The sequence below is a fragment of the Melanaphis sacchari genome, unplaced genomic scaffold (genome assembly GCF_002803265.2).
Source record: "Melanaphis sacchari strain LSU unplaced genomic scaffold, SCAv2.0 Contig48_pilon_pilon, whole genome shotgun sequence".
Classification (NCBI taxonomy): domain Eukaryota; kingdom Metazoa; phylum Arthropoda; class Insecta; order Hemiptera; family Aphididae; genus Melanaphis; species Melanaphis sacchari.
The window spans coordinates 1,364,274-1,389,148 of record NW_020271327.1 but is presented as its reverse complement, the minus strand read 5'-3'; the positions used below and the strand labels follow the sequence as shown (position 1 = coordinate 1,389,148).

The 24,875-nt window shown below is 27.9% G+C and overlaps 5 protein-coding genes across 7 annotated transcripts; 2 read left to right on the top strand and 3 right to left on the bottom strand.

The window, feature by feature from the left end:
• Positions 1-3,234: 3,234 nt before the first annotated feature.
• LOC112598562 (E3 ubiquitin-protein ligase RNF185-like) lies at positions 3,235-10,039 on the bottom strand. 3 transcript variants are annotated; one of them, XM_025345080.1, is made up of 7 exons: positions 9,556-9,784; positions 9,316-9,473; positions 7,104-7,235; positions 6,531-6,585; positions 6,362-6,473; positions 6,187-6,296; positions 3,235-3,325 (listed from the first exon to the last, which is right to left on the bottom strand). In XM_025345080.1, exons 1-6 carry the CDS (start codon positions 9,565-9,567, stop codon positions 6,199-6,201), a joined length of 567 nt encoding a protein of 188 aa, XP_025200865.1. In that variant the 5' UTR covers positions 9,568-9,784; the 3' UTR covers positions 3,235-3,325; positions 6,187-6,198. The 3 variants fall into 3 exon arrangements, with proteins under 3 accessions (XP_025200865.1, XP_025200867.1, XP_025200864.1); XM_025345082.1 differs by lacking the exons at positions 3,235-3,325; positions 9,556-9,784 and adding exons at positions 5,924-6,064; positions 9,793-10,039; XM_025345079.1 differs by lacking the exon at positions 3,235-3,325 and adding an exon at positions 5,924-6,064.
• A 5,512-nt stretch (positions 10,040-15,551) lies between these two features.
• On the bottom strand, positions 15,552-17,089 carry LOC112598574. The gene is made up of 2 exons (XM_025345097.1): positions 17,021-17,089; positions 15,552-16,823 (listed from the first exon to the last, which is right to left on the bottom strand). The coding sequence occupies exons 1-2, from the start codon at positions 17,087-17,089 to the stop codon at positions 15,552-15,554; spliced, it is 1,341 nt and encodes a 446-aa protein (XP_025200882.1).
• A 545-nt stretch (positions 17,090-17,634) lies between these two features.
• On the top strand, positions 17,635-19,803 carry LOC112598482 (ADP-ribosylation factor-like protein 3). Its single transcript, XM_025344954.1, has 4 exons — positions 17,635-18,189; positions 18,284-18,476; positions 19,076-19,257; positions 19,552-19,803. The coding sequence occupies exons 1-4, from the start codon at positions 18,055-18,057 to the stop codon at positions 19,729-19,731; spliced, it is 690 nt and encodes a 229-aa protein (XP_025200739.1). The 5' UTR covers positions 17,635-18,054; the 3' UTR covers positions 19,732-19,803.
• A 479-nt stretch (positions 19,804-20,282) lies between these two features.
• On the bottom strand, positions 20,283-22,078 carry LOC112598417 (nucleolar protein 16-like). The gene is made up of 4 exons (XM_025344861.1): positions 21,852-22,078; positions 21,181-21,337; positions 20,928-21,074; positions 20,283-20,547 (listed from the first exon to the last, which is right to left on the bottom strand). Exons 1-4 carry the CDS (start codon positions 21,914-21,916, stop codon positions 20,422-20,424), a joined length of 495 nt encoding a protein of 164 aa, XP_025200646.1. The 5' UTR covers positions 21,917-22,078; the 3' UTR covers positions 20,283-20,421.
• A 120-nt stretch (positions 22,079-22,198) lies between these two features.
• Positions 22,199-24,301, top strand: LOC112598416 (DNA-directed RNA polymerase III subunit RPC8). The gene is made up of 2 exons (XM_025344860.1): positions 22,199-22,641; positions 23,845-24,301. The coding sequence occupies exons 1-2, from the start codon at positions 22,409-22,411 to the stop codon at positions 24,221-24,223; spliced, it is 612 nt and encodes a 203-aa protein (XP_025200645.1). The 5' UTR covers positions 22,199-22,408; the 3' UTR covers positions 24,224-24,301.
• Positions 24,302-24,875: the final 574 nt, after the last annotated feature.

Below are 24,875 nucleotides of genomic sequence, written 5' to 3'. Positions count from 1 at the left end.
AAATAAAATCTAATATCAAATACCTATATAGTTGTAATATTATAAATTATAATGTGAACAATGCGGTTGTTTCATTTTTACTTGTTATCACAGTAAATTCTGAACGATAACAATATTGATAATGGCATGGAATCATCATATCATCATTATATAGTATACAGAATGAACCATTTAAATTTTCGGGGGGTTCGATACCAACCGTTTCTAATTTCTTTCTTTGTCTAAAGCAAATTGTACGTAGGTACCTATAAATTTAGAGGTATTTTTTGACAAACGTGATCTAGTGAAGCGATAAAAAATTTATAAAAAGATTTGAATTTATTTTAAAGGCTACTTATTGCCACTTGCCAACTTTACCACAATTTTGATTTTTTCACCTTAAATCCTAAAAAAGTTATTAATTATTATACATTGGTACATTATTTCTTTCTGATTCGTATGTTTTAATAAAATTACTGTTCCATCAGCAAAATAATATAATTATGTATCCAACTTAAATTAAGAGACCATTTAAAAATATAATTAACAATTTAGGACCAAGAACAGGATCTGAGGAACTGAATAAATTGTAACTACCACTATATTCATTCTCTAATCTAACTTTTTGTGGTATATTAGAAATAAATAACTTAAGTAAAAGACTAATAATGTTTTTTCTCTTAAATAAATAAATTAACCTACCTAACCGTTATACCATTAATTACAGTGAATTCGTATTGCTTTATAACTTACACATTACATGCACCTCTGTTTCAGTTTTGGTCAAATCCATCTCAGACTTAGCGCCGTCCTTAGGAATGTACCTAATTATTGAATCTATTGATTTTTCATATTACAGTTTGATGCAATGTCAGAAATAATCGAGCTCGGGCTTGTTTAATCAAATTTAAAAATTCGAAAAAACATAAATCATACAATAAACTTAATAAACATATGTTATAACAACGAAACAAGATTATAAATAATTTGCTTATTTTCATTATATTTATATAATATTGTTTTTAAAAATGTATAAATTAAAAAAACATTATTTTTCATTTAATTTAAAATAGTTTTAGTACTATATAATCAGTGGCGTATCCAGGATTTTTTTTAGGGGGGGGGGGGCACACACTGTCTAAAATTTTACCATATATACTACCTACTACCAAAAACAAAAAAAATAAAATAAACCAAATATTTAATGTTTATAGTGCAAATAATTTGTTTATATTTTCAGTCAGTTATATATATATATACATAATAATAAATAGTAATAGTAATTTAATAATAAAAACGGGTTAATCCCAACAAAATTATAAGTGTATGTAATGCTGGTATAAGAGTATTATTGTAGTATGCGTTCATGCATACAAATAAATTTAAATCTTTAAAACAAAATCTAGTAAATAAGGCCAACGAGGGAGGGCCATGGCCCCCGTACCCCCCCCCCCCAGATACGCCACTGACTATAATGGAGTGACAACACGTACAGACTAAATTTTACCAAAAACTATCAAAACTATTCACTTGTAATAATCAAAACGGATTAACAACCTTTCACACACCAGTTACTATAAGAACACGTATCCAAGATGACCTATTTGATATATATTATATATTGTACATATACCGTCATACCTATGCGCTATGCTAGAACACGGAAATTCATCTCTAACTCTTCTACTTGAAACACCATCTGGGTTAGGTCACATTTCTATAATTAAGCTCTTAAAACCACCTATATATTGCTTCTGCGACGACTTTTGTCTCTCAACTACAATACCAGTGTCTTTAATTTCTAAGCTATTAAGTGATGGAAAGATGGTTAGTTCTAGATCTCTTGTCGGCTGTCGCTTAACATCCTTAACACGGACAGAGAACCATAGATGGAGATTTGATTGAATTTTAGAGCGGGGGCTTAAAGCTTTCTTTGCAAAACAAGCCGTGGAGACTGCCCCACTCCCCCTCTCTAATAACAATATTACCTTCAGACTTCAATATTTATTTACTACTAAATTATCAACTAAAAAGTTAATGTACCTTACTTTAAAAATCAATAATTTATTGAACAATAAATATGTTATTATTTTGGCAGTGATGTAGTCGTAATTTTTTTAGCGAGTATATGCTTAAATGTGATTGAAATATAAACGTGGGAGGCTTTGTCCCTCACCCCCCCCCCCATAGGCCCTATATAAATAACGTTTAGCCATGCGCTGTGCAATAGATAATATCTCGGATAATATTAATGTCTAATTACAGTCTTCACAGTCTTGTATTGTCGTTATTTGCACTGTTTGTAAAATTAATGCATTTCCATACGCGTATACCCGCGTATCATGTGTTATTCTATAAGTATACGCATTTACGGAAAATCAGAGGAGTGGGTATACGCTGTATACCTAACATGACCATATACGTCCCGCTTTCGAGCTTAAGTATCCCGCTGTCCCCAAAGAACCTAAAAATGTCCCGCTTTAAGAAAAATCGACTTGTGGTAAGTGTTTATTGATCACAAATCACAATCATACATTATTTATACATTTATACTCTATAGACGTATAGTACAAAAACGTAATATATATATATATATATGTATTACGTAAAACACTAAAACCCATAATCCATAGTACATAGATCAAAATGGTACAAAAATAACTACCTTATTGTTATTGTCGCTGCCACCGCGTCAACTGCGGGAATCGGCTATAAATGGAATACAGCCGAATAATATACTCTATTATTTATTTTTACATTATTTATTATTATAATTATTATACTTATTAATATATTAGTTCCGTTTTTCTGTTACCATTTTTTATACAAATAGTTTATGTTTTTTTTCCAATAAAAAAATTGTTATTTTTCGCAAAATGATGTGGTTTTCTTATTAAAGTATATAGGTGTCCCGCTTTGAAGAAAAAAAAATATGGTCACGTTATGTATGCCCACCACTAAACCGTCTAAACCACTGTAATAATTTCAGTACAATAAACCTATTTTGATTAGAAAATATATCAACACCTAACGTTTTCAATATTGATATTGATATCTTTTTCAATGCAAAGTATTGAAGAGTTATTAAATTTGTCTTGCAGTATACTCGTACATAGCCCATGTCTTAACTTTGCGCATCGCAGAAAAGCTTCGTTCACATGTAGCCGAGCTGATAAGTATTTATATGGCTTCTTATAGTAGTTTGTTTAAGTTGAGAAATACACTTTAAGAAATTTTTTGTTTTATTGAATCATAGGTAATTTATTTAATTTTCTGATTGCAAGATGCTATTTTTTGCTACATTCATCTCTGACTGAATATTGAAATTTGATAAATTCAATAGCCCCTGAAAACATTAAAATGTATTAATGACTTTAGTCATAAAACTAAAAACTGAAAGTTTACTCGATAATAATCAATAAAAAATCGACTTTCTTCAAATTTTAGTTGAAAAAAAATTATCAATAGATACAAGATTAAGATATACTCCATTTGTTAACTATCATTAGAAAATCTTTCTTTTAATTTTATAACTAAAGTATCAAGGATCTGAAGGATCACATAGTTATCTAATAGGTATCTTAAGGTAAGTGCGAAAAACCATTATTTACCTGTACAAATGGTCATAGGCGTATGGTGAACAAATTTTTTTTTTTTTTGGGGGGGACTGAAGCCTTTCTAGGAGTAGACATGTACTAACACATGGAGGGCTTCATCTGCATTTTAGGAGGGCTAAGCCCCCAAGCCCCCCCCCCAAACTACACCTACGCAAACGGTATTTAACGATTATAAAAATAACATAATTTAAAGTTTGTCGATCGATAAAATTAAAGATATTAATATGTTTATTGTTTTTACGTTATTAGTATGTGTTCAATTGTTGAAATACAAAATAGATACATGTAATTTGTTTTGTGCACTGTGATCAATAATGAAATTATTAAAATTGAATAAAAATAACGAAAAAGTTGCTTTAAATAGTTATGTGTATACTACTAAACACAAGGAATGTAAACAGTTTATTCGGAGGAAATGCGTGAAAAGTAGTTCATTTATGTCCAGCTAATTAAAATCAACATTAAGCAAAAAAAGTCTTGAGAGTTCACCATGATAGGGGTGGATCGAAGGGGGAAGAGCAAAGGGGGCTCATTTGAAAATAATTTATTGTCTCGGGGAATTATTTAAATAATACACATAATCTAAGCAATTGGTAAATATAATCAGTAGTCATAATTAAAAATTCTAAATATTAATATTTAAATAAATAGATAACTAAAGGATAAAATGAGGCAAGCATATTTTTTAAATCGTGTATAATATTATAACTATATATTAATATGTAATCATAAAAATATAAAGTAAATAAACTTACTCAGTGCAATAAATAAAATCTAAAAACCTTTTAGGTGAATCAGAAAAATAAATGTCTCATAAAATATTAAGAATGTATATAAAAAAGTATAAAAGTTACAAAAAAAATTAATTTAATAAAACTAGACAGTGTAGTCTATAGAAATAAGTCCAGCTGTAGCTACAATTAATCTTCAATCATAATATTCAATGTAAAAAGTGTAGGTACAACTTGTATATATCAAATACTGATCAACACAAATATACCAATTTAAACGAATATATTAGGATAAGTTATAACTTATCAATGATGATGGTATAAGAAATGTTTTCTATTTAAAAGTTAAAACTGATAAATTTACATAATCCATTTATTGGGAATTCGTCAAATATCATGCCGTTAACAATTTCCAAAGGATTATAAAAATAATATTAATTAAATTAGTGTTATGTAATACAGTAGACGCCGCTTATAAGACTCACTTTGGGACCAGCACAAAGTGAGTCTTATAACCGAATGAATCTTATAAAATATAGGCGAAGTAGAAAAAAAAAATTAATTACGTATTTATAAATTTTATTTTACTATATATTTTGCTTTGATTTTAATACATTAACACATATTACATATTACATACTTTATTATTGAATAAATTTAATAATCCGGATAAAAAAATCTAAAATTATAATCGCTATAAATTATAATTATCGTTGCGATAAATGTGAACTTTTATCTGCGATAAAAATTATTATACGTTATAAGATACCAACAGAAACTAGAAATAATCAACACGAATATTATTTCATTTTTCAAAACCAATTTATTTCTAAATTATAACCAAAAAAGTTTATTTTCTACTATTTATTTTACGAAATTTGAGTCTTATAACCGAAGTATTGAGTCTTAAAACCGATTTTTTTTTAATGTATTTGGATACGTCCGGACCGTTCCAGACGATTTTGAGTCTAATAAGCAACTGAACCTTATATCCGTGAGTCTTATAAGCGGCGTCTACTGTATATACTATACACAGTATAAAGTAATATAAATATTTATAAATAAAAATAAGTAATCAAATAACTGGTAATTAATGAACACGCCTCTGATAAACAACCTTTTTAATTACCAATGGTGATTTATCAACCAAAATTAGTTAATAATCTTAAGAAAGATTCATGATAAAATGTACTTACAATAATTTTATTTAGTCTATCTAATCACAAGTATATCTTAGAGTTGACTGAAATAGGAGACATAAATAAAGAAAAAAAATTAACATTAAATAGTTGTAATGGATAACAGACAGTATGCTGAATAATTTAACAATAAAAAAAAATTACATATTATGCTATTTTAATAAACTCAAAACAATACCATCATAAATAAATTATAATAATCAATAAAACAATATTATTTATAAATAATAATTACACAATTAGACTGTGAAATTGGAAATAAGCCCTTTCAATATTATAATAGCTTTAAACAATACAAAAATTAATATTTGCTTTGCAAACATAATGAAATTAAAAATATGGAACTAATTAAATTATAGCCTTTTCCAAAAATATTCATGACATAATAGATCAATAATCGTCAAATTATTAAAAAGTTTAATATTAAACTATAACTTAAATTCTTTACATCATAAAAAAAAAAATAATATGACTAATAACCTTGGTAAGGATTTCAAACTAGGCACCGATAAATAAAAACTGAAGATAATTTGAAAAGCTTAAAAAAACAATAGGTTAAAATTAGATAGTGAATAAAAATATTATAAAAAAAGTAGCCATTGTGAAATGCTTACTATAGTAGTTTAATAAATGATAGAATCATAATAAAATAAAACATACTATAAGAGTAAATTATGCCAACAGCAGCCAAATAATAAATATTACTGCAATCCATAAGAACAATTTTGACAAGTAATGATCATCTTGTTGTAATTGACCAGCAATCGGAACTAATTAAATTAAATCAATAATTGAAAGTGAGAACTCAAAAATGAATCAACTATTTTGTATTTACCTCCATGTGGACGATCAGAGAAATTAAACGATGTTAAAAATCCAAAAGGAAATGCTCCTATTCCAAATGATAAATGGAAACCGCCATCTCCAAAGTTAAACCCAGGGAATCCCTGAAAGAATTAAAATCAGTTTCATATAAATAAAAATTACAATAATTGATAACTTACAGTATTAGCATCAGGTTCAGTTCTTTGGCCAGCAGGCCTAGGTGGCACTTTATTTCTAAAACAAAAAAATATATTAAATAATAAACACTGAATTTATGGGTATTATCTTAAAAATTAGATAGTAACAAGTCAACATTAAAATAGACAATATTAAAATATATATTATAAATAATAAAATAAAATTGTTTGTATTAATGTAAGTATTATTTAATAAACCAAAGAAGTTACAACAATAAAATATAATTTGTATAATATTGTTAAGCAATGTTTAATCAGTAGTGCAACTGGGGGGTGCAAAAGATCTTTAGCACTTCCTAATTCAAATTTAGTACCCATTATTTTTTTATGCCTAATTATTATTGTTTTAGTGAAATATCAATGGCTTTGTGAGGTATTAACAGTTTTGGCACCCCACATTTTAGAGGTCTAGTTGCACCTATATGTATAATGATTAATAAGACGTTTAATTTTAAAATAACAATTTATTTATCATATTTATTTCAATAACTAAGTTGAATTTATTCAAATTATCAATATTAGTTATAGCTAAAAAAAATTATAATTTAAATTTACCTGGGATCTTCTTGTTTGGTATTTCCACGTCCATAAATTGGTATTACTTTATCTTTACTTATAACAGCTTTACACACTGGGCATACTTGTCGACTTGATCGAGTTTCTAACCATTGATGCAAGCATGGCCAGCTACAATATAAAAAATGTTAAATTACAAAAAAATAATAATACAAACAATTTATTAAATAAACAAACAATAGTAATTTATTAAGGTTAAATTATTACTTTATTAAGGTAAAAAAAATCACTTAAATGTGAAAAAAACATTTACTGACAAGCACATGAAATTTAGCCACCAAGAATATATTTTAATTACATTTTTGTAAAAGAATTAGATTTCTATCACTAAATAAGAAAAAAGTCATTAACCTTTAAATCCAAAGTAACGATCCAATATGTGACCTACACGCTGACTTATGGTCCCATACGTGACCTGTCATAAGTGTAAAATACTAATAAATGCCCCCACATTGTAATCGACCACGGTAATACAGTATACTTCCTTTTACTTTGAAAAAGGAATTTGTCAATTTGAACAATACAACCATAACCACCCATTTTTTCTCTTTGTGAAAAATAATATACTGGTATATCTCTGCAAATATTATACCAATCAATGATGGTGTTTTTGCTTCTACCAGTCCAACTTAGTTTGATTTACTGGAACTAAATTAACCCAAAACCAAACTACTTCTATTATTTCACATAATGATAGTTGACTATTACAACGGCTGTTAAGATCCATGTAGGTATGTAAAAAAGTCATTATTTTTATGAATCGATTGGTAAGTATAACTGTGGATACTAAAGGCAAGTATTAATGATTGTAAGTATTGGAGAACAAAAACAAAATAGAATAAAATTCTCAAATGACAACAACGAATAACTGTGATAAATAAACTTGTAGAAGTAGAATGTAAATCAACACAGTGTTATCGGTAGGTCGAGTAAAATATGTAGGTCACATATTGGATCGTTACTAAATCCAAAATCTACTAATTAATAAAGCTCAAAAATAAAAAATTTATTTATTTTTCTATATGACTTCATTTTATATCAAAGTGAACTTAGAGATAATGATGAAATTAGAAATCAAAAATTTAAATTCATAGATATTTTGCATATAATATCATCAATTTTAAAAAATAAACGTGTATTGGGTATATTTCTTAATTTTTGAAAACAAAAAGCATAAATTAAATGTTTTGTAAACAAAATTGATATTTTAATTTTTTAACTTAATATAATATTTTATTATATAAAACTTTGTAAATAGTGAGTATATTTTTATTAATACTATTTAGAATTTAGATACAAATAACATTTTTTCAATTCAATAATATTATCATTTATCACCAATCTTAAAATCATTTTTTTGTTTAATAATAATTATTTTTAACATAATAATATACCTACTAACAATCCAACAATTTAAAATTTTAAAATTTTGTTTTTTGCAGATTTTGTTCATTTTACCTATCTCTTATAACTTTCAAGCTCTGATAATTCCTAAGTATGTTTAATATTTTATTATACTATATTATTAATGAGGAATTAACTAGATTTCTTAAATGGGTTGTTCTAAATTTCTACTAACAGATTATCAGAATGTATAGGAACAGTACATTTTGACTTTTATTATAAGATTTACTATAAAATTGGAAATTAATATTTTAGTTTAAAAATATAATTACTTTACATTTGCAAACGAAGATAAGTTCAAAAAGTAGGTTGCATTTTTTATCTTTATATTTTTGTTGGAAAAGCAATAATTATTTATTAAATGATGAAGATCTTGTCTGACAAATTGTGAGTGTATAATATCAAACAAATTTAAAATCCTGTAGCTTCTTACCATAATTTAAGGTTCCGAATACAAAAATTAGTGACGAGTTTAAATAAGTGTTTAAATAATAGTGGGAACCAAATTGAAAAATAATGCATGTCTAAATATAAAACATTTTTCATGTATGTTTTACTCATTTTTATTTACAATCTGAACTAACTTTTTGAATGGGCATAATTCCATAAAAATGTATTGGATAAAGAACGAATCCGACATTTCAATCACTATTTGTAAAATACTAAATATGTTGTATGTCATGAATAAAATAAAACAAGTTATTTTAATGAGGAAATTTTATCAGCCCACAAAAGTAACTAATAAATTTACTTGGCATTACAGTTTAAATTTATCAATAGTACTAACCAAAATAAATGGCCACAAACACTGACAACCGCATCCTTCGCATTATCCAAGCATATGTTACATTCAAACATGTTATTTTGTTCGTCTTTGCTATCATTTTCTTTGTCTGTGTTTTTACGCGAAGAATCCGAGTCGTTGCTAGTAGTCGCCATTGCGTTCTAACACGTTCAAAAACAGATTTAGTACATGAATGTAATAATTAACAATATTGTAATGTTAGTCGATAATCCTATGTAATACCGGCAATACCATTGACACAAACGTCACAAACGTTACACACACCGTCAAACACCAATAAATAAATTTTGGCTAAACAACAGTAATAGTGTGGTAATTGTTTGTTATTGACGTACACAACATTATAACTTTGGTTTCGGTTAGCTCCTCTATATCAACGTAAACAACACACATCATCATGATACGTGATCAACGACAAATGATGTAAGATGTAACATTGTTGTTTTTTTTTAGACTTACGACTAGATGAATATATGACGTATTTGTTCAGACTGTTCTCTAAGTCCGTTACAGATTGCAATGGGCAAATTAAAATTAATGTCAATTGTCGGACACGCACTCCGGGGTTTGGCAAAATGGCAACAGATTGATGACTGATAAACGAAGACGGACGACGGATATACCGAAGTCCGAACACTTCAAACGAAATGAAACCAAAATTGAATAAAATTAGAACACGGGGACCAGCTTGAGATAATATAATAATAATAATAAATTAATGATTATTATACATTTATATGATTAAATTCAAGGTCTTGATAATATTATTATCTATTCCATTTCTATACCACAAATGCACAGGACATTATAAAGAAATGACTTTCGATCAGCTGATATGAGCGTAATCCTTATATAATGTTATCTACATGGCGTATTCGAGTGTAAAGTAAATAATAAATTAACAAATAAGTGTAAAGTGGGACAAATGAACAATATCTGTTTTCTGTAGTTCCACTAATCATTTGTTCCACAGTTGGGAGAAAATTCTATAAAAAATTTGCTCCACTTTTTTTGTAGTGCTTGCCAGCAGAGCATACTGAATGTTCTCATTTTTATAAATATGATATTTATTTTTGATTTAAATAAATAAAATTATAAAGTTGTAATTTTTTAAGAGACAAGTGGTGATAAACAAATAAGTTTAATTGACTTGACAAAAAGTTTGTTTTATTAATTTCATGTAATATAAATAAGTATACAATTAACCAAAAACAGTACGAACATACTGTAAATGACTACCTAATAATCAATTTAAGTTTCAATGATTTTGGAACTGTATATATTAAAGCTTCTTCATTGATGATTTGTATTATTTTTTATTTAATCTAAAATGTACATATATATATATATAAATTAGATACATATCTGCTTTATAGTTGTTTAACTATAAAAATAAGAAATATTCAAAAATATAATTTTTTTTTTTTAAATTGTTTTTTGTTTCAACTGAATATTATGTAAAAAACGCAGTTGTGACTCATTGAAATACTTTCATATCAATGGTTACCCACCAAAAGGTTATAAATATACAAACTAAAAATTAATGAGTATTTTTAGGATATGACAGTATATTTTAATGTAAAAATATCGGTGTGTGTTCTCTAATAAATTAAAACGAATTAATTTATTATCATGAAAATAAACAGTGTTTATTATATATTTTTATGTGTTTTAATGTAAAAATAATTTTCTTGTTATGATAATACATATATGTATGTGTTATTATAATCTACTGTCAGAATTTTGATGCCATGTGTCCATAAGCTCATACTATGACAACAATAAGATTCTTTAATGATTAATGTTATTATACCTACTATTTTTTAATTTTTTTTTTTTATATCAAATATACCACTATAATGTATCAAAATATAATTGATTAATAATTAAAATAATACTGATCAATGATCATAATACTTAAAATTCAATAAAATTTTTAAATGCATAGTGATAAGTGATAACTGATAAATATGATGAGTATAGGTACCTATATCAAAATTAATTAAATAAATAATATTTCAATTTTCCTAGTAAATTAAATAATAAAATATTTTTTTTTTATAACTAACCCGAGTTGGTAGGTTATTGAATTAATAGTGTATAGAATTTTTTTAATGTACTTAATATTATAATGCTAGGTAATGTGATTTTTTTTCATTTAACTGCAAATAATTTTATGCGTAATATTGTTAAAAAAATACTACATAGAATTATAATAATATGATAAAATGATTGTTAAAAATAATTATAGTTGATAGTATATCATTACAAATTTAATTAAGAATGGGATTCAGTAAATATTTTTTTTAAATGTAAAGCTAAAATTAAAACTTTAAATTTCATTAGCTAATTTAGCTTACATTATTACGTTCCATGGGTGATCTACTTTTTCTCTAAAATCAGCCTTTCCATTTACCGCAAAGTCTGTTTATTTTACCGGTAATACAAAAATATATATTTCCTTTTTCCGCTACTACAAATTTCAGTTACTATATTTCGGTAACCCCTGAGTGAAAGAATTAAAATATTATATTATATATACCTACGTATATTTTATAACATAGATAATAATATTATGTTCACAATCATGTTTTTTTTCTATTAATAGAAAAGAAAGGAAAGATTACGTTCTAAATTTGTGCGACAACTGACAATAAAAATAAAGCGTGTCTTTATTTCTATCATTACGGTATTTCGTCGGCGCATAGTATGTACAGTAATATGGAAAAGCCGTTGGTAAATTTAAATACGAACACGGTAATGTGAAACCTTCATCCCAGTTAGGCGTTAACCAATTTTCTGTTTTCGTGCCGTACATAGCCGATACTGTCCGATTTATATATTCTGTAGATATGAAATGAGCATAGGATGGTTTCATACGATTTTCCGATTGAAATTCATATATTAAATGTATACCGCATATTTTATTGCACAATCCTTCGGACCATTGTATAAATTTATTTTAATTTAATGTTGCCAAATTCGACGTCGATGTAGATATTCGTTTCAAAAGTGAATACTAATATTGGTCCCAAAGTCAAACTGAACACTTGCCATGCCGTAGCTGACCAAACTGTGAGTTTTTCCAAATACCATGATGTTTCCTGTTATATGAGACAATGAGACATTGGCTTAGGTATGATAGCGTTTTCAATACTAGGATTCTCAGTATCTGCATTAGCAGCATCCTCATTCCCCATCCCAGATAATTCCATCTTTCTCTTCTTGTCTGATGTGCCTGGCGTTGTTGAGGGTTGACTATTAGGACCATTGCTCGACTCGACAACACAGCGCTTGACATAGATGATGAGTCGTCCAAATCGAGTTTCCAGAACCTGATTAGTACGATTGAAATTGGGATTTTCGGTAATTCGTTATTCGGATTGCGCCTACCGTCAAAATGTCAATCCAAATCGCTGTTGGTTTCGTAATTCCAATCATCGTGTACATGTATTGCCTAGGAACCTTCTGTTTCACTTAAGTTTTCGTTAGATGCATCGCTTAGGTCTGGAACATTTACAACAGGGAGATTACGACGTTGTCGTACCAGATTATATTGCCACATGACGTAACGACGTTGTGACAAATTCAAAGAAGGCTAATTTAGCCTTTCAAAAAATAGGGGCCTAAATAACGAAACGGCATGCTTACCTGGACGTCGACATGTGTGAGAATCGAACTAATTCAAATAAACTCCTTTTTTCCTTGACATGGATAGACTGCACGGTTTTCACCAAATGACCAAACTGCTTGTTCAACGAATAATTTCAACTTTTGTTTAGCTTTCAGCACGGTCTTAGAACTTAGAAGATAAGGTCGGGACTCTTTGCTTATCATTGTGTCCGCTTAGAGAGGACATTTTAATACTTATTTAATCCGCTATTTTCATAGCGCCTCTGTTCCAACTTTCTGAATTTTACTATTTACCAACTTACTTACTATCGCTCATTGAGCGGAATGAATGCAAAATGGCAAAAATGTGATAAATTTTGAAAAAAGCCTGGTTACCAAAACACCAATTAATAATTTACTATAAGTTCACAAATAAATTGATGGTAATGATTTACTTTAATAATTAACCATATTATATTTGTTATAATTTTAGTATTTACACTTTACAGACCTACAGAATAAGTTATAAGTTATATACTAAGTTATGTATTACCTATGTAGAATATAACTTTGCAATTCATTGTCATGACTTGTATTCACTGATTTACTTAAGACGAGCTTAAACGAAATAGAATTAGGTTTAAGCCTTGATTTAGACAAGTTTATTTATACAAAATTATATTTAAAACAGATTTTTTTTTAAATATCCTAAATACAATATGAGCAATAATCAATCAATCAATGACATTTTTTTGAAATATTTATTATTTGTATGTAGGTCGAACAATATGAAAACAGGAAAGACATTTTGTAAATTTGATACTCACAGAAAATATAATATTGCCATTATGATCTTTTTTAAAAACAATATGTTTGCTTTTCAAGAAGCATATAATTCCATAATACATACCGATACATATTTATATTTATTAGATAGTCTTCCATCTTCATTGAAGCCACCAACTCGGATGACGCGTCGAGTGCCTTCACATAAGTATCGCATAATATTGGCGTAGTTTCTAGATTCGAGGAGCGCCGCTTGAGTAATACGACGAAGTCGACGCCGCCCGAATTTCGCCCAACATTTTGATCAGCACAACAAAGCGCATCGATAACGTTAGTTTGTGTAAGGGCAGATGTGGGACACGTGGATATGATCGACGTGACTAGCGATGACGTACCAGTGGACAAGTGGATATCGTTCAATATTTCGTTCAAGTTCAGTAATGCATTTATCAAGTTCATCATGTCCATCAGGTACAATGATGGAACTAATGTACCTATGTAATCCGTTGACATGCTTTGAAGTAACGCAATGGGCATATTCGAGTATGGCATCTTAAAAATCTTCTTCAAAACCGTCAGCATCGCTATCATATGAGTCGTATTCGGCGTCAGCGCCCGCGAGTTCCAAAAGTTAAAAATTGTTTGATATTGAAATGTTATCGCCTAACCTATCGCTCCAAATGAGTATGGCAAAATATTCCCAATATTAATATTATCGTCTACGGTTGATAGGCTTCCGAATCGTCGTCTACGTTTTGGAATAAAATGCCGCAAAGCTCAACTACGTTGTTTGTGTTCTATGGTATATTTTTTTTCATCGTTTTTGTACAGTAGGTACTCCACTACTTTGCTTACTAGCGTCGCTAGGTTGTTCTTGTTTCGAACGTTTGTTCGCCGCAACTTTCGTATTCTTTCGAGGACGCTTCGTCGCACCACTTGGACCAGATGGCCGCTCCTCGGGTTCCGACAATACGATGTCGGGACATTGTTCCACAGCAGTGGCGATCGTATTCACCGATTCATCTTTGGACATAGCCAGGGGTTACCAAAATATAGAAACTGAAATTTGTGATGACGGCAAAAGAAAATATATAGGTATTTTTGTATTGGCAGTAAACGGAAAGTCAACTTTGGCAGAAAACAGTGACGTCCACGTTCCATATATTCCCACACATATACTAATGAGTAATGATTTTAAAACAATTATTATTTTTAATGATGTATTTAACAATAATGATATTGTCTGTATTCCTTAGTTTATTTTTGAATAAAAATGATTTAAATATCATCAATTATATGATAGTCTAAAATAAATTATACATTTAAACATGATGATAAATTAATGTAAAATATTTACTTGTTTGTAACCGAACCACATAAGCCTTATATATACACTCTATAGAAAATTTATTTGCATCTATGGCAAGTTTATTTACTCTATGGCAAATCTAGTTGACTCTATGGACTATGACTATTTTATATATTCTACTATGGCAAATAGAATTGCTTCTATGGCTAATTTGTTCCTTCTATAGCAAATATAATATCCATGGACTGTAAAATTACGGCGGGAAATTTAAAATTAAATACGTGTTTCTTTTTCTCTCTAATTCGATATGTATTTAACAAAATAACATTAATGCTTATTTCGATTTATAATTAATTATTTCTAAAAAAATTACATGTGCATCAAATATTAAAATAATAAAAAAAATAAATACATAATAATTACACAAAATAATATAAATTATAATTTAAATTTGTATTACACAATATACAGAATATTTACAATTTTTACATAAATAATGTCTTACATATTTTTAGTAGTTGTCCTCATCTTCACTCTCACTTGAATCATCAGGATTAATCGTCATTATTATTGGCTCCAATATTTTATCACGTAAGCCTTCTTTAATAAAATCATCGTCCTGTAATTTATTGCAATGTAACACGCACTTTCTCCAGTCATCAGTTGTAATGGAATCCAAGGCGTTATGAACCAACTGTTCGACATCTGCCATTTTAAAACTTGTGTTTTGTTCTGCGACCTTTCCTTTTACCTGCGCCCATATGAGCTCGATGGGATTATACTGGCAATGATACAGAGGTAACCGTACAACCTCATGACCCATTGACAATGCAATCTCATCGAGCTCGTATTTTTTTTCTTGTGAAATTAACCGTTTGATTCGTTCGCGTAATTCTGACATCGTTTCCATGGGTGAAAAATCTACTTCTTTTTCTTTCAGCCATTCTTGTAATTCTATTTTTTTTGCATTACTTTTTGGATAACTGTTTATTTGGACCGAATGGTACGACGCGTTATCCATAACTATCACACAAGGCTCTTCCAAATTACGAAGCATTCGTGTAAACCATTCTTTAAAAACCTCCGAATTCATTTGAGAATGGTAATCCTCAGATACAGTTGATGTACAACGGAAAACTAATTTTGAATTTTTCACAAATCCAAATTTTCCCGAACCAGCATGACATATAATAAGGCGACTGCCCTTACCTGTAGGCATTTTAAATCCTTCAAAGTTATCAGAGTCTTGACAAATATGATTCCGCGTGTGATTTTGGTTCACCCACGTCTCGTCCAAGTAGACAACTGGCCGATCATCATTATTTGTACGTAGGTTTACCATACGCGTTAGGAACCGCACTCGCATTGCCACAATGTCATTTCTTTCCATTAAAAATCTTCGACCATCGTTACATTTTTTATACCTGAATTTCATTTGTTTTAAAATTCTCCACATTGATGTTTTTGAACCTTTATAGCCGGTTTTTTCTTTATACTTAGATAAAATTTTTAATGATGTAGGGAATTCGCCTTTATCATAAAATTCATGTACTATTCTTCGTATAACGTCTTCGTCGAAGTCATCGATGCCTGTCGCATATTTAAGGCGTTTATATGTCTTACGAGGCGAAGTAAATGACGGTTCTCCATTTTCTGTATGTAAAAGGGCTTTAGCACCTTCTGCTGTAATACGTTTTACTGATTTAATATGTATTCCACATGCTTCAGATGTTTTTTGTTGCGTTTGAAGAAAAAATTTAGACACTTCGGGTTGAGACGAATCCTTGGCCAAGTTTTTAAAATAAGTATAAACATTAAAAATAATTTTTTTACTTTGTGAATGTATATCTCTTGAATGGCAAGACATATTAAAAAATAACAATTTAAATTAAAAGTACAATAGTAAAAAACAGTTAAGAAGTACAAAAAAATTGCAAACGGACGTGGAAACAACACTGAGTACAAGTAACGCGTACAAACGACAGTCAATGACAAAACAGTAAATCGGCAAACAGTACAAAACCTGGACTGGTACTCTCCAGTACACATTACACAATACAATAAGGATTAAGGATAACGAATATATAATAAAAACATCTGTCCTATATAGTGTCCCGAATTCCTGATAATACAATGATATAAAAAATGTGGAACCACTGATCATAATATTTTAAAAAACACGTGCTCTCTATTTCCCACCCCAAATTGTGAACCCCTGGTCTTAGTAAAAATCACCACCTAGGGCGTTAGTATCGAATGACATTTGTTGTGAAACGCACTATAGTGTTTATTTATTTATTTAAGTAACTAATACTTCTTGTGTCTTGTCGTTATCGTGCACATTTTAACAGAGGTATAAAATAAATGAAATTAGACATAAAAAGAGTTTTATAGTTTTAAGTGTTTCAACTAATTTAACTGGTTCTAAACCATTCTTTACCTTTCTGATAATAATTTAAGTAGGTCGTAGCATTAATTATAGAATAGACTATAATAATATAATAATAGTATATATAATAGTCTATTCTATAATCAATGGTCGTAGGTACCCAGTATCTACCTTCTTTTTCATTTTCCTATATTACGTAGTAGAAGTACCAGTTGTAAATTCTGTATTTAGCTATTTTGGCGCCCCATAATTTTTTCTTCTGAGGTCGTAATCTGCTTAAATAATAATTTTTGCTGATCAAAAAACTTTAGTTTTTGAATCTCAAGAAAATCACAACTACCATCTACTCTGATGTAGAATAATAATTAACTGAACCTAAGAGTATTAAATAGCTATGATCAGCAGAAAATGAAAATAATCTTAAACTATTAACAAAAATATTTTGGTCAATAATCACTGCACAATTTAACATGTCCTCTTCCATGTAAAGTTTCTTATCGTTTTTATCAGCTCGATATGATAACGAATACAAAATATGTGTAAATTTGTAATATGTTGTGTCAAAGCAATGACGTTTTGTTCTAAATCTTCAATAATCGTTAGTTAGTGCGTTTCAAAGTGTACAATGGGCTTAAAATTAAAAGCTCTAGTTGTAGTCTCATCAGGAATCGTTTTGGGTGTATGTACGTATGCCGCATACCGAACATGGAAGAAGCGACAGTACAGTGCTGATGATGAAGGTTTTGAAGATGTTTCGAAGGCAAGTATTTATTTAAATAAAAACCACAGTCGTAATAATATAGCTGACACTAGATTTTGACTTTGTATTGATCTGATTCATTTTGTGTGTTTAGTTAGAAGAATCATTGGAGAAGAAAGTATTGGTATTGGGATTGGAAGGATCTGGAAAGTCAACATTGGTCTCACAAATTGTTAAGGAAGTCGGACAAAAAAGTATCACATCAAATGCTTTGTACAAACCAACTGAAGGATTTAATGTTACGTCTTTATCTGATGGAGGTTCTCCTACAGTCAACATATGGGAAAGTAAGTATATATTTTATTTAATAGTACATAATTCTTTATCTTTAGAAATTAATATAAAATTATGATAACAAAATAGTATTGTTTTTAAAATTTTTGAAAAATTATAATACACAATGTTTTTTAGTTATTTTAAAATAATAAATACTTGAAAAATTGCATTTAAGTTAATTAAAAAGTGTTGAATGCAATTAATGTAAAAAAAAGAATTTTTCTAGTTTCAAAAATTAATTTTTTTAGTTATTATTGATTCTTAGAAAAATACAGTACATATTTTAAATTGTTAAGTATAAAAACTAATTTTATTAACTTATTAGGGTAGATTTTTGTCAAATTTTGATTTAATCAACTATATTTTAATAAGTATAATTTGATTTAAATTGAATAATTGTATGGTTAAGAAGAGTAATTAATAATTATAAATAATTACCTATGCCAAATATTGCATTTTTTTCATAAGAAAATAATTGTTTTGATTGTTAATACTTTTACAGTTTTTAGAAAATTAATTATATAGCAATTACTGTTAGTTTTGTGTTTTAATTCATCACACTTAAAATTGTTATTTTATTTGTATATAAATATCAATTTATTATTTATAGTTGGTGGCAAAGAAAGTGTACGAAGATATTGGCCAAAGTTTTTCCAGGATACAGATATCTTAGTGTTTGTTGTTGATGCTAGCAATAATTCAAATCAATCAGTTGTTGTGAGCGAAATCAAATCATTACTTGGCGATGCACGTTTGGCTTCTGTTCCCATTTTAGTCCTTGCTAATAAACAGGTAATGTTAATATGAATCTTTCAAAATATTATTAATTATAAATGTCTATATTTTAAACATCTACTAAATTCATAAATATATATAATATTTGAAAAATATTATAATAAAACAAAATATTAATTCAAGTTATGAAAAATTTGTAATTTAATTACATACTACACATTTATATTTAATCATATTTTCAAAAGAAATACCAGATAAATACAATGTGATATTTTTTTTAGTTAAGATATATTGTTATATCTATTTGATTGCAATATTGGATATACTATATATTTAGTATCTTTATTTTAGGATATACCTGGAGCACTTAATGCAGAACAGATCTCAAATGTACTCGATTTGAAAAGCATTCCATCTAGATCACATCAAGTAAAAGTGTTAGAAACTCAAACAAGACCAGAAACAAATGAAATCCATCAAACAGTATTAGAAGTCCGGAAAGTGCTCTTAAAATTAAGTTCCCATATGTAACATGAAAGTATTTTTTTTTTAATTTTTTTTGGTTCAATTCAAACAGTAGTATGTATGTATGTAATATATTTTATACATACGCATACTAAGTAATATTATTTAAGATACTCAATATCTCAATTTTATTAATTATTTTATAGTGTTTTCATATTTAAATACTTAAAGTTCTATATTTCTTTTTTAAGACAACATTTCATTTATTGAATAACATAATTTTCCAATTCTAAACAATTATATTTTTGTTTTAAATTTAAGTACAAGATTATTTTAAAAACAAATATTGTTGACACTTGTATTTGATTATTGATTATGAAATTAATATCTAATTATATCTATTATTAAAAAGAATAATTAAATATGAGGTGTGACTACAATAATTTAAAAAGAATATTGAGAATACAATTTTTTAGATAGTTAAATATAACTATAAATTAGATCTGGGTTTATATTTATATCTTATGACTATAATGTATCTTGTCATTTAATTAATGTCAATTAGAATGTTTAATTCTAAAATATGGAAGATATAGAACTTAAAGCATTTATAAATATATGGAAAAAAAATGTTTATTTACTGAAATATTTGGTGTCATGTTAAAATCAACTTGTGTATACTTTTTTTAACAAATAATTTAAAAAAAATTCAAATGACTTATTTTTTAATTAAGATTATAAATAACAAAAATTAAATTATAAATCGGCTATTGGTCGTGGCATTAAATGCTCATAAGCCTTTATGCTTTTGAATGTTAAAATTTTTGCACGTATTTGTTTCCATGTCATTTGGTAAACATTTTTCGGATCCTTTGTCATCTCCTGTAATATATAATATTCAATATTTATAAATGCAACTTAATAGAAGCAGGATTTAAAATTAATATATTTATTATTTATTGCAAAGCTTATGTTTAACTCTTATCATAATTTTATCATATTAGATGCTATGACAAAATATTATTTTTAATTTGCATAGTTTTAGTTTAATTTTATTGATATCATTACTATGTTGAAAATGTTTTTTGATGTTATGATTTAGAATAAGAATAATATAATATTTTCTATACATTATTAATATTTGATAATATTAATCACATGAATAACACAACAAAGAAAAGTTTGGAAATGCATTTTTTTTATATATATATCAATATCAATATTGAATTGTATTGGTAAGCTAATTTTATTAAGTTATTAACCTTATAATTGTCTCCATATTTTTCCATAAGATAGGTGATGAACTTTATTGTGCCAGGAGGTAATGTTATTTGCTTGATTCCTGTAGGTTTATTTGCTTGTTCTTCTAATAGTTTGACAACTTGTGGTTGATTTGCTTCTCTTTTACGCTAAAAGAAAAATATCTTTTATTATACTTACTCAATAAGTTTCACTAATACTAGCTTATTTTCATAAATTAATTAGTATTAATGCTAACATAATTGTTTTACTGACCTTTTTATTTTGTTCTTTTACTTCTTCACCTTGTATTTGTGGTTGAGTATTGATGAAACCCGTTAAAATGGATTTGCTAGGATTATTTGTCAGTCCAAAGTTACTTAAATTCTTAGCAACTGATACCTTATCATTCCAATGATCTTTTATGAGAGGACTAAATTCAAACAACACCAATATAGATTTAAATTAAAGAAAATGATAATAATATGATTTTAAAACAAAACTAACTATTAGGTCTGGTTTTACATTTAATGTAAGCAATCATTTAAATAATAAATACTTACTAGTTATTACTTATTACATACTCAACGTTAATTTACAAAACTTATAGGGACATATAAAAACATTGTTTTAAATATTTTAAATTATGCAATTTCTGATCGTTTTAACATAAGTCAACATAATATTTCTAAAAAACAACTAGGTATATTAAAGCATTATATTTTGTAATCAAAACCTATTAACTAATTGTACACCGAACCAGAACAATGATATTAATTAATGTATCAAGTAAATCTAGTACACTGGTTAATGCTCATCGTTTCTAATAATAATACAATGCTAAACAGTGATCATTTTTGGAGATACAACAAGATTCACATAAATTTTAAAAATAATGTGTGCATATTGTTCATACTAAAAACAATTTAAAAGAATAAAATACTTACCACGTAACATTTGGAGTCTTCTTCATCTTTTTACCTAACTTTTTTTTATTATAGTTTACAGGCATTTTGAATTCCGTAAGTATTAACAATAAAATGACTAACTATGTGGAGTGTGGACGCTGCACAAACGCTGAGTAGATGAATGAAACGAATGATATTCTCGAATTCTCGATTCACTATCAACTCTATCTTCGCAGTCACTACTCAGTACTCAGTATTCACATGGTATACGAGTATCGTGCTCAACTCGTCAACAAATGATAACATTAATAACAACACAAAACAAATGTGTTATGATAATAGCATTATTTTGTGATAATAGTACGCAAACCCTACAAGTAATTAGACGCCGTGTTACATTATTAAAGCCATTGCCCGTTACTTGTTACTTGTTAGGTTATGTTTATAAGTTTAAACTTTAAGTTATGTTATTCAATATTTAATATTTATGCTTAAAAAGGAGATTGCACGACGTTCGTTAATTTAAGAAATGAGACAGATCCCTGATATACATTTTTTTATTATGATCTAAGGTATAAGATAATTGAATTATTGAGATGTTTATCGTTAGTGAATTCGAAGAGGTCGTGAAGGTACAACCGACTCATTTAGAAGATGATCAAATGTCCCGGATCGTCATACACCTCAATTCAATGCTCGCCAACAAAGTAGTAATGAATGTTGGCTTGTGCCTTTCGTTGTTCGACATTTTGGAAATCGGTGATTCAATAATATACCCTAGCGAAGGAGCGTATTTTTCCAAGGTGCGATTTAGATTCATCGTCTTCAGGTGTGTACCAACAATGTCATAGTCGGCACTCAGTTGCCTCCTTCGGGGGCTCAATAATAAGATTGATCTGGTAATTATAAATTTTGCTGGGTGTTCCTGAAACCCCTAGGGAGTCTGTAGATGGTTACTCGATAGTATGTGGATAAGATTTTATCGTGACACTATTTTGTTTGGTGTAAGGGTGTAGTTTTAATTTTAAAAAAAAAATATACTAGGAAATTCTTTTAGCTTATTTTCGTTATTGTAATACCTTTTTAAAATAACATCTAATTTTAAACAATAGTCTATATCAAAAAAGTTTCTTGATTGTGTATGTGCTTGAGAGTCTAAGATTAAAGTTAATACTATAAAGAGTTCAAAATGCAATAACGATTAAGAACACCTAAATTACACGGCGAGCAACTTCATCATTCTTCATCATTACATTCAATAATCATATATTTTATGAATTATTATGACCACAGATATTAACTTATTAATAAAAAATAAGAACAATTAGTTTCATCTGGCCAATTAAACCAACTGGAACATATATTGAGAAATGAAAATCAAAAATATATTATTGCCAAATACTGATTTTTCAGAAGAAGCAATTTTCTGTATTTCTTCTTCTAAAGCCAATGTAAGTTAAATTGAAGCTTAATAAATGTTATGTAAAAAGAGTTATAGTGGTTTTGACTTTTTTCAAATTATTAATTTTTTATTTAAAAACTTTTTTAGCATTTCAAACAATAATCTAAAAAGTATTATTTCCATTAATTTAGTTAGTTTTGAATTAACCATTTTATTTCTCTACACTTGAAGGTTTTAACATAAAAAACAGTTTGTTTTGGTATAGTTACTGGGTAATATCTATTCTTTTTACATAAGAAATAATTAGGTATACAACTAGAAAAATTATGTTTTGATTATTTAAATATATGGAAAAGGTTTGTTTTGGATTAACTAATACATTTTATTTGAGCAGAAAGCAGTACATTTTAATCTATCCTTCCGATTCCTATTGATCTCTTGATTATTTTCCATTAGCTTCTTATTAATTCAATTCATAACTTGATTTTGTAAATTTTGACCAAAGTATGTTTTGTATTTTCACCCTTCAATTATAATAGAGCTATTTTCAAATTTTGGGAACACCCAAGTTCTTTCTCAAATTATACATTGACAATTAAATTGTTACACTCCATATTTCTCATGTTGTAGACCGTTTGTCGAAGAAATACTCATTGGCAAAGTGAAGAGCTCCAGTTCAGATGGAGCTGTACTAACGACTGGTTTTTTTGAGGACATTTTTGTGCCAGCAGCAAACATGCAAAACCCTAGTCGCTTTGATAATAAAGACAAAGTGTGGGTGTGGGAATATGACAACTGTGGCGATACAGTTGAATTGCATATGGACATCGGTGAAACAGTTAGGTTTCGTGTCGTTTCTGAACAGTTTATTGATACGCATCCTGGAGTAGACAGCGGGCTTTTAGATACTGGTGAGATAGCAACATCAAAATCAAAATCACCGTATTCAATTGTTGGCACAGTAAGAGAACCTGGTTTAGGAGTAATTGGATGGTGGACAAATTTATGAATTGTTAAATGGTAAATAGAAATCAATTGTATTATATTTTATTAATAAAACTATGTGTCTATTATAATCAAACAATAATTTTGTTTTCTTATTATCTTAACATATACAATATACTTTATACTTAATCCTAAGATTCCTATGCCAACATAACTTTTTAAAAAAATCATATACCTTTGGCAGATAATTCTTTCATAAATATTTTTCATGTAAAACATTTCAAGTTATCTCTATGTCAAAAAATAAATATTCAATTTGAAGTTTAAAATCCATAAATAGAAAAAACAGCACGGTTATTTGGTTTATGTGATTTAAGTAAAATATAATCATTTTCAAATCATTGTTTGTAGTTTTGTACTATCTAATAAATGTTTTTATCAACAAAAAAAGACAAAATTATTAAAATAAAATTTTAATTTTTCTTATTCTCAATTGAACCATAAAAGGAGCCTTGTATAAGTTGATTCTCTATCTTACATTGTGTCCATAAGACATTTAGGCATACTATTCTCTGTTCAATTTAATAAACATAATCAGTGGCTGACTATTGTGAAGGAGCGTTGGATTCACTGTACACAGATAATTTACTCAGCATGGATAGAAAAAATGTATAATCTTACTATCAGGGAGTACTTGACTATTCGCCTGTAGTGTC

Excerpts from the sequence above, each read along its gene's own strand:
- LOC112598482 (XM_025344954.1), top strand. The coding sequence starts at position 18,055 with ATGGGCTTAAAATTAAAAGCTCTAGTTGTAGTCTCATCAGGAATCGTT. Across the intron at positions 18,190-18,283 it reads GTTTTGAAGATGTTTCGAAG|TTAGAAGAATCATTGGAGAA; the intron begins GCAAGTATTTAT and ends TTGTGTGTTTAG. Across the intron at positions 18,477-19,075 it reads TACAGTCAACATATGGGAAA|TTGGTGGCAAAGAAAGTGTA; the intron begins GTAAGTATATAT and ends TATTATTTATAG.
- LOC112598417 (XM_025344861.1), bottom strand. The coding sequence starts at position 21,916 with ATGCCTGTAAACTATAATAAAAAAAAGTTAGGTAAAAAGATGAAGAAG. Across the intron at positions 21,338-21,851 it reads AAGACTCCAAATGTTACGTG|TCCTCTCATAAAAGATCATT; the intron begins GTAAGTATTTTA and ends GTTTGAATTTAG. Across the intron at positions 21,075-21,180 it reads TAAAAGAACAAAATAAAAAG|CGTAAAAGAGAAGCAAATCA; the intron begins GTCAGTAAAACA and ends TTTTTCTTTTAG.
- LOC112598562 (XM_025345080.1), bottom strand. Across the intron at positions 6,586-7,103 it reads ACCAAACAAGAAGATCCCAG|AAATAAAGTGCCACCTAGGC; the intron begins GTAAATTTAAAT and ends TTTTTGTTTTAG. Across the intron at positions 6,297-6,361 it reads CTCTGATCGTCCACATGGAG|TTCCGATTGCTGGTCAATTA; the intron begins GTAAATACAAAA and ends TAATTTAATTAG.
- LOC112598574 (XM_025345097.1), bottom strand. The coding sequence starts at position 17,089 with ATGTGTACTGGAGAGTACCAGTCCAGGTTTTGTACTGTTTGCCGATTT. Across the intron at positions 16,824-17,020 it reads CTGTTTTGTCATTGACTGTC|GATTCGTCTCAACCCGAAGT; the intron begins GTTTGTACGCGT and ends AACTTGGCCAAG.
- LOC112598416 (XM_025344860.1), top strand. The coding sequence starts at position 22,409 with ATGTTTATCGTTAGTGAATTCGAAGAGGTCGTGAAGGTACAACCGACT. Across the intron at positions 22,642-23,844 it reads TTTAGATTCATCGTCTTCAG|ACCGTTTGTCGAAGAAATAC; the intron begins GTGTGTACCAAC and ends CTCATGTTGTAG.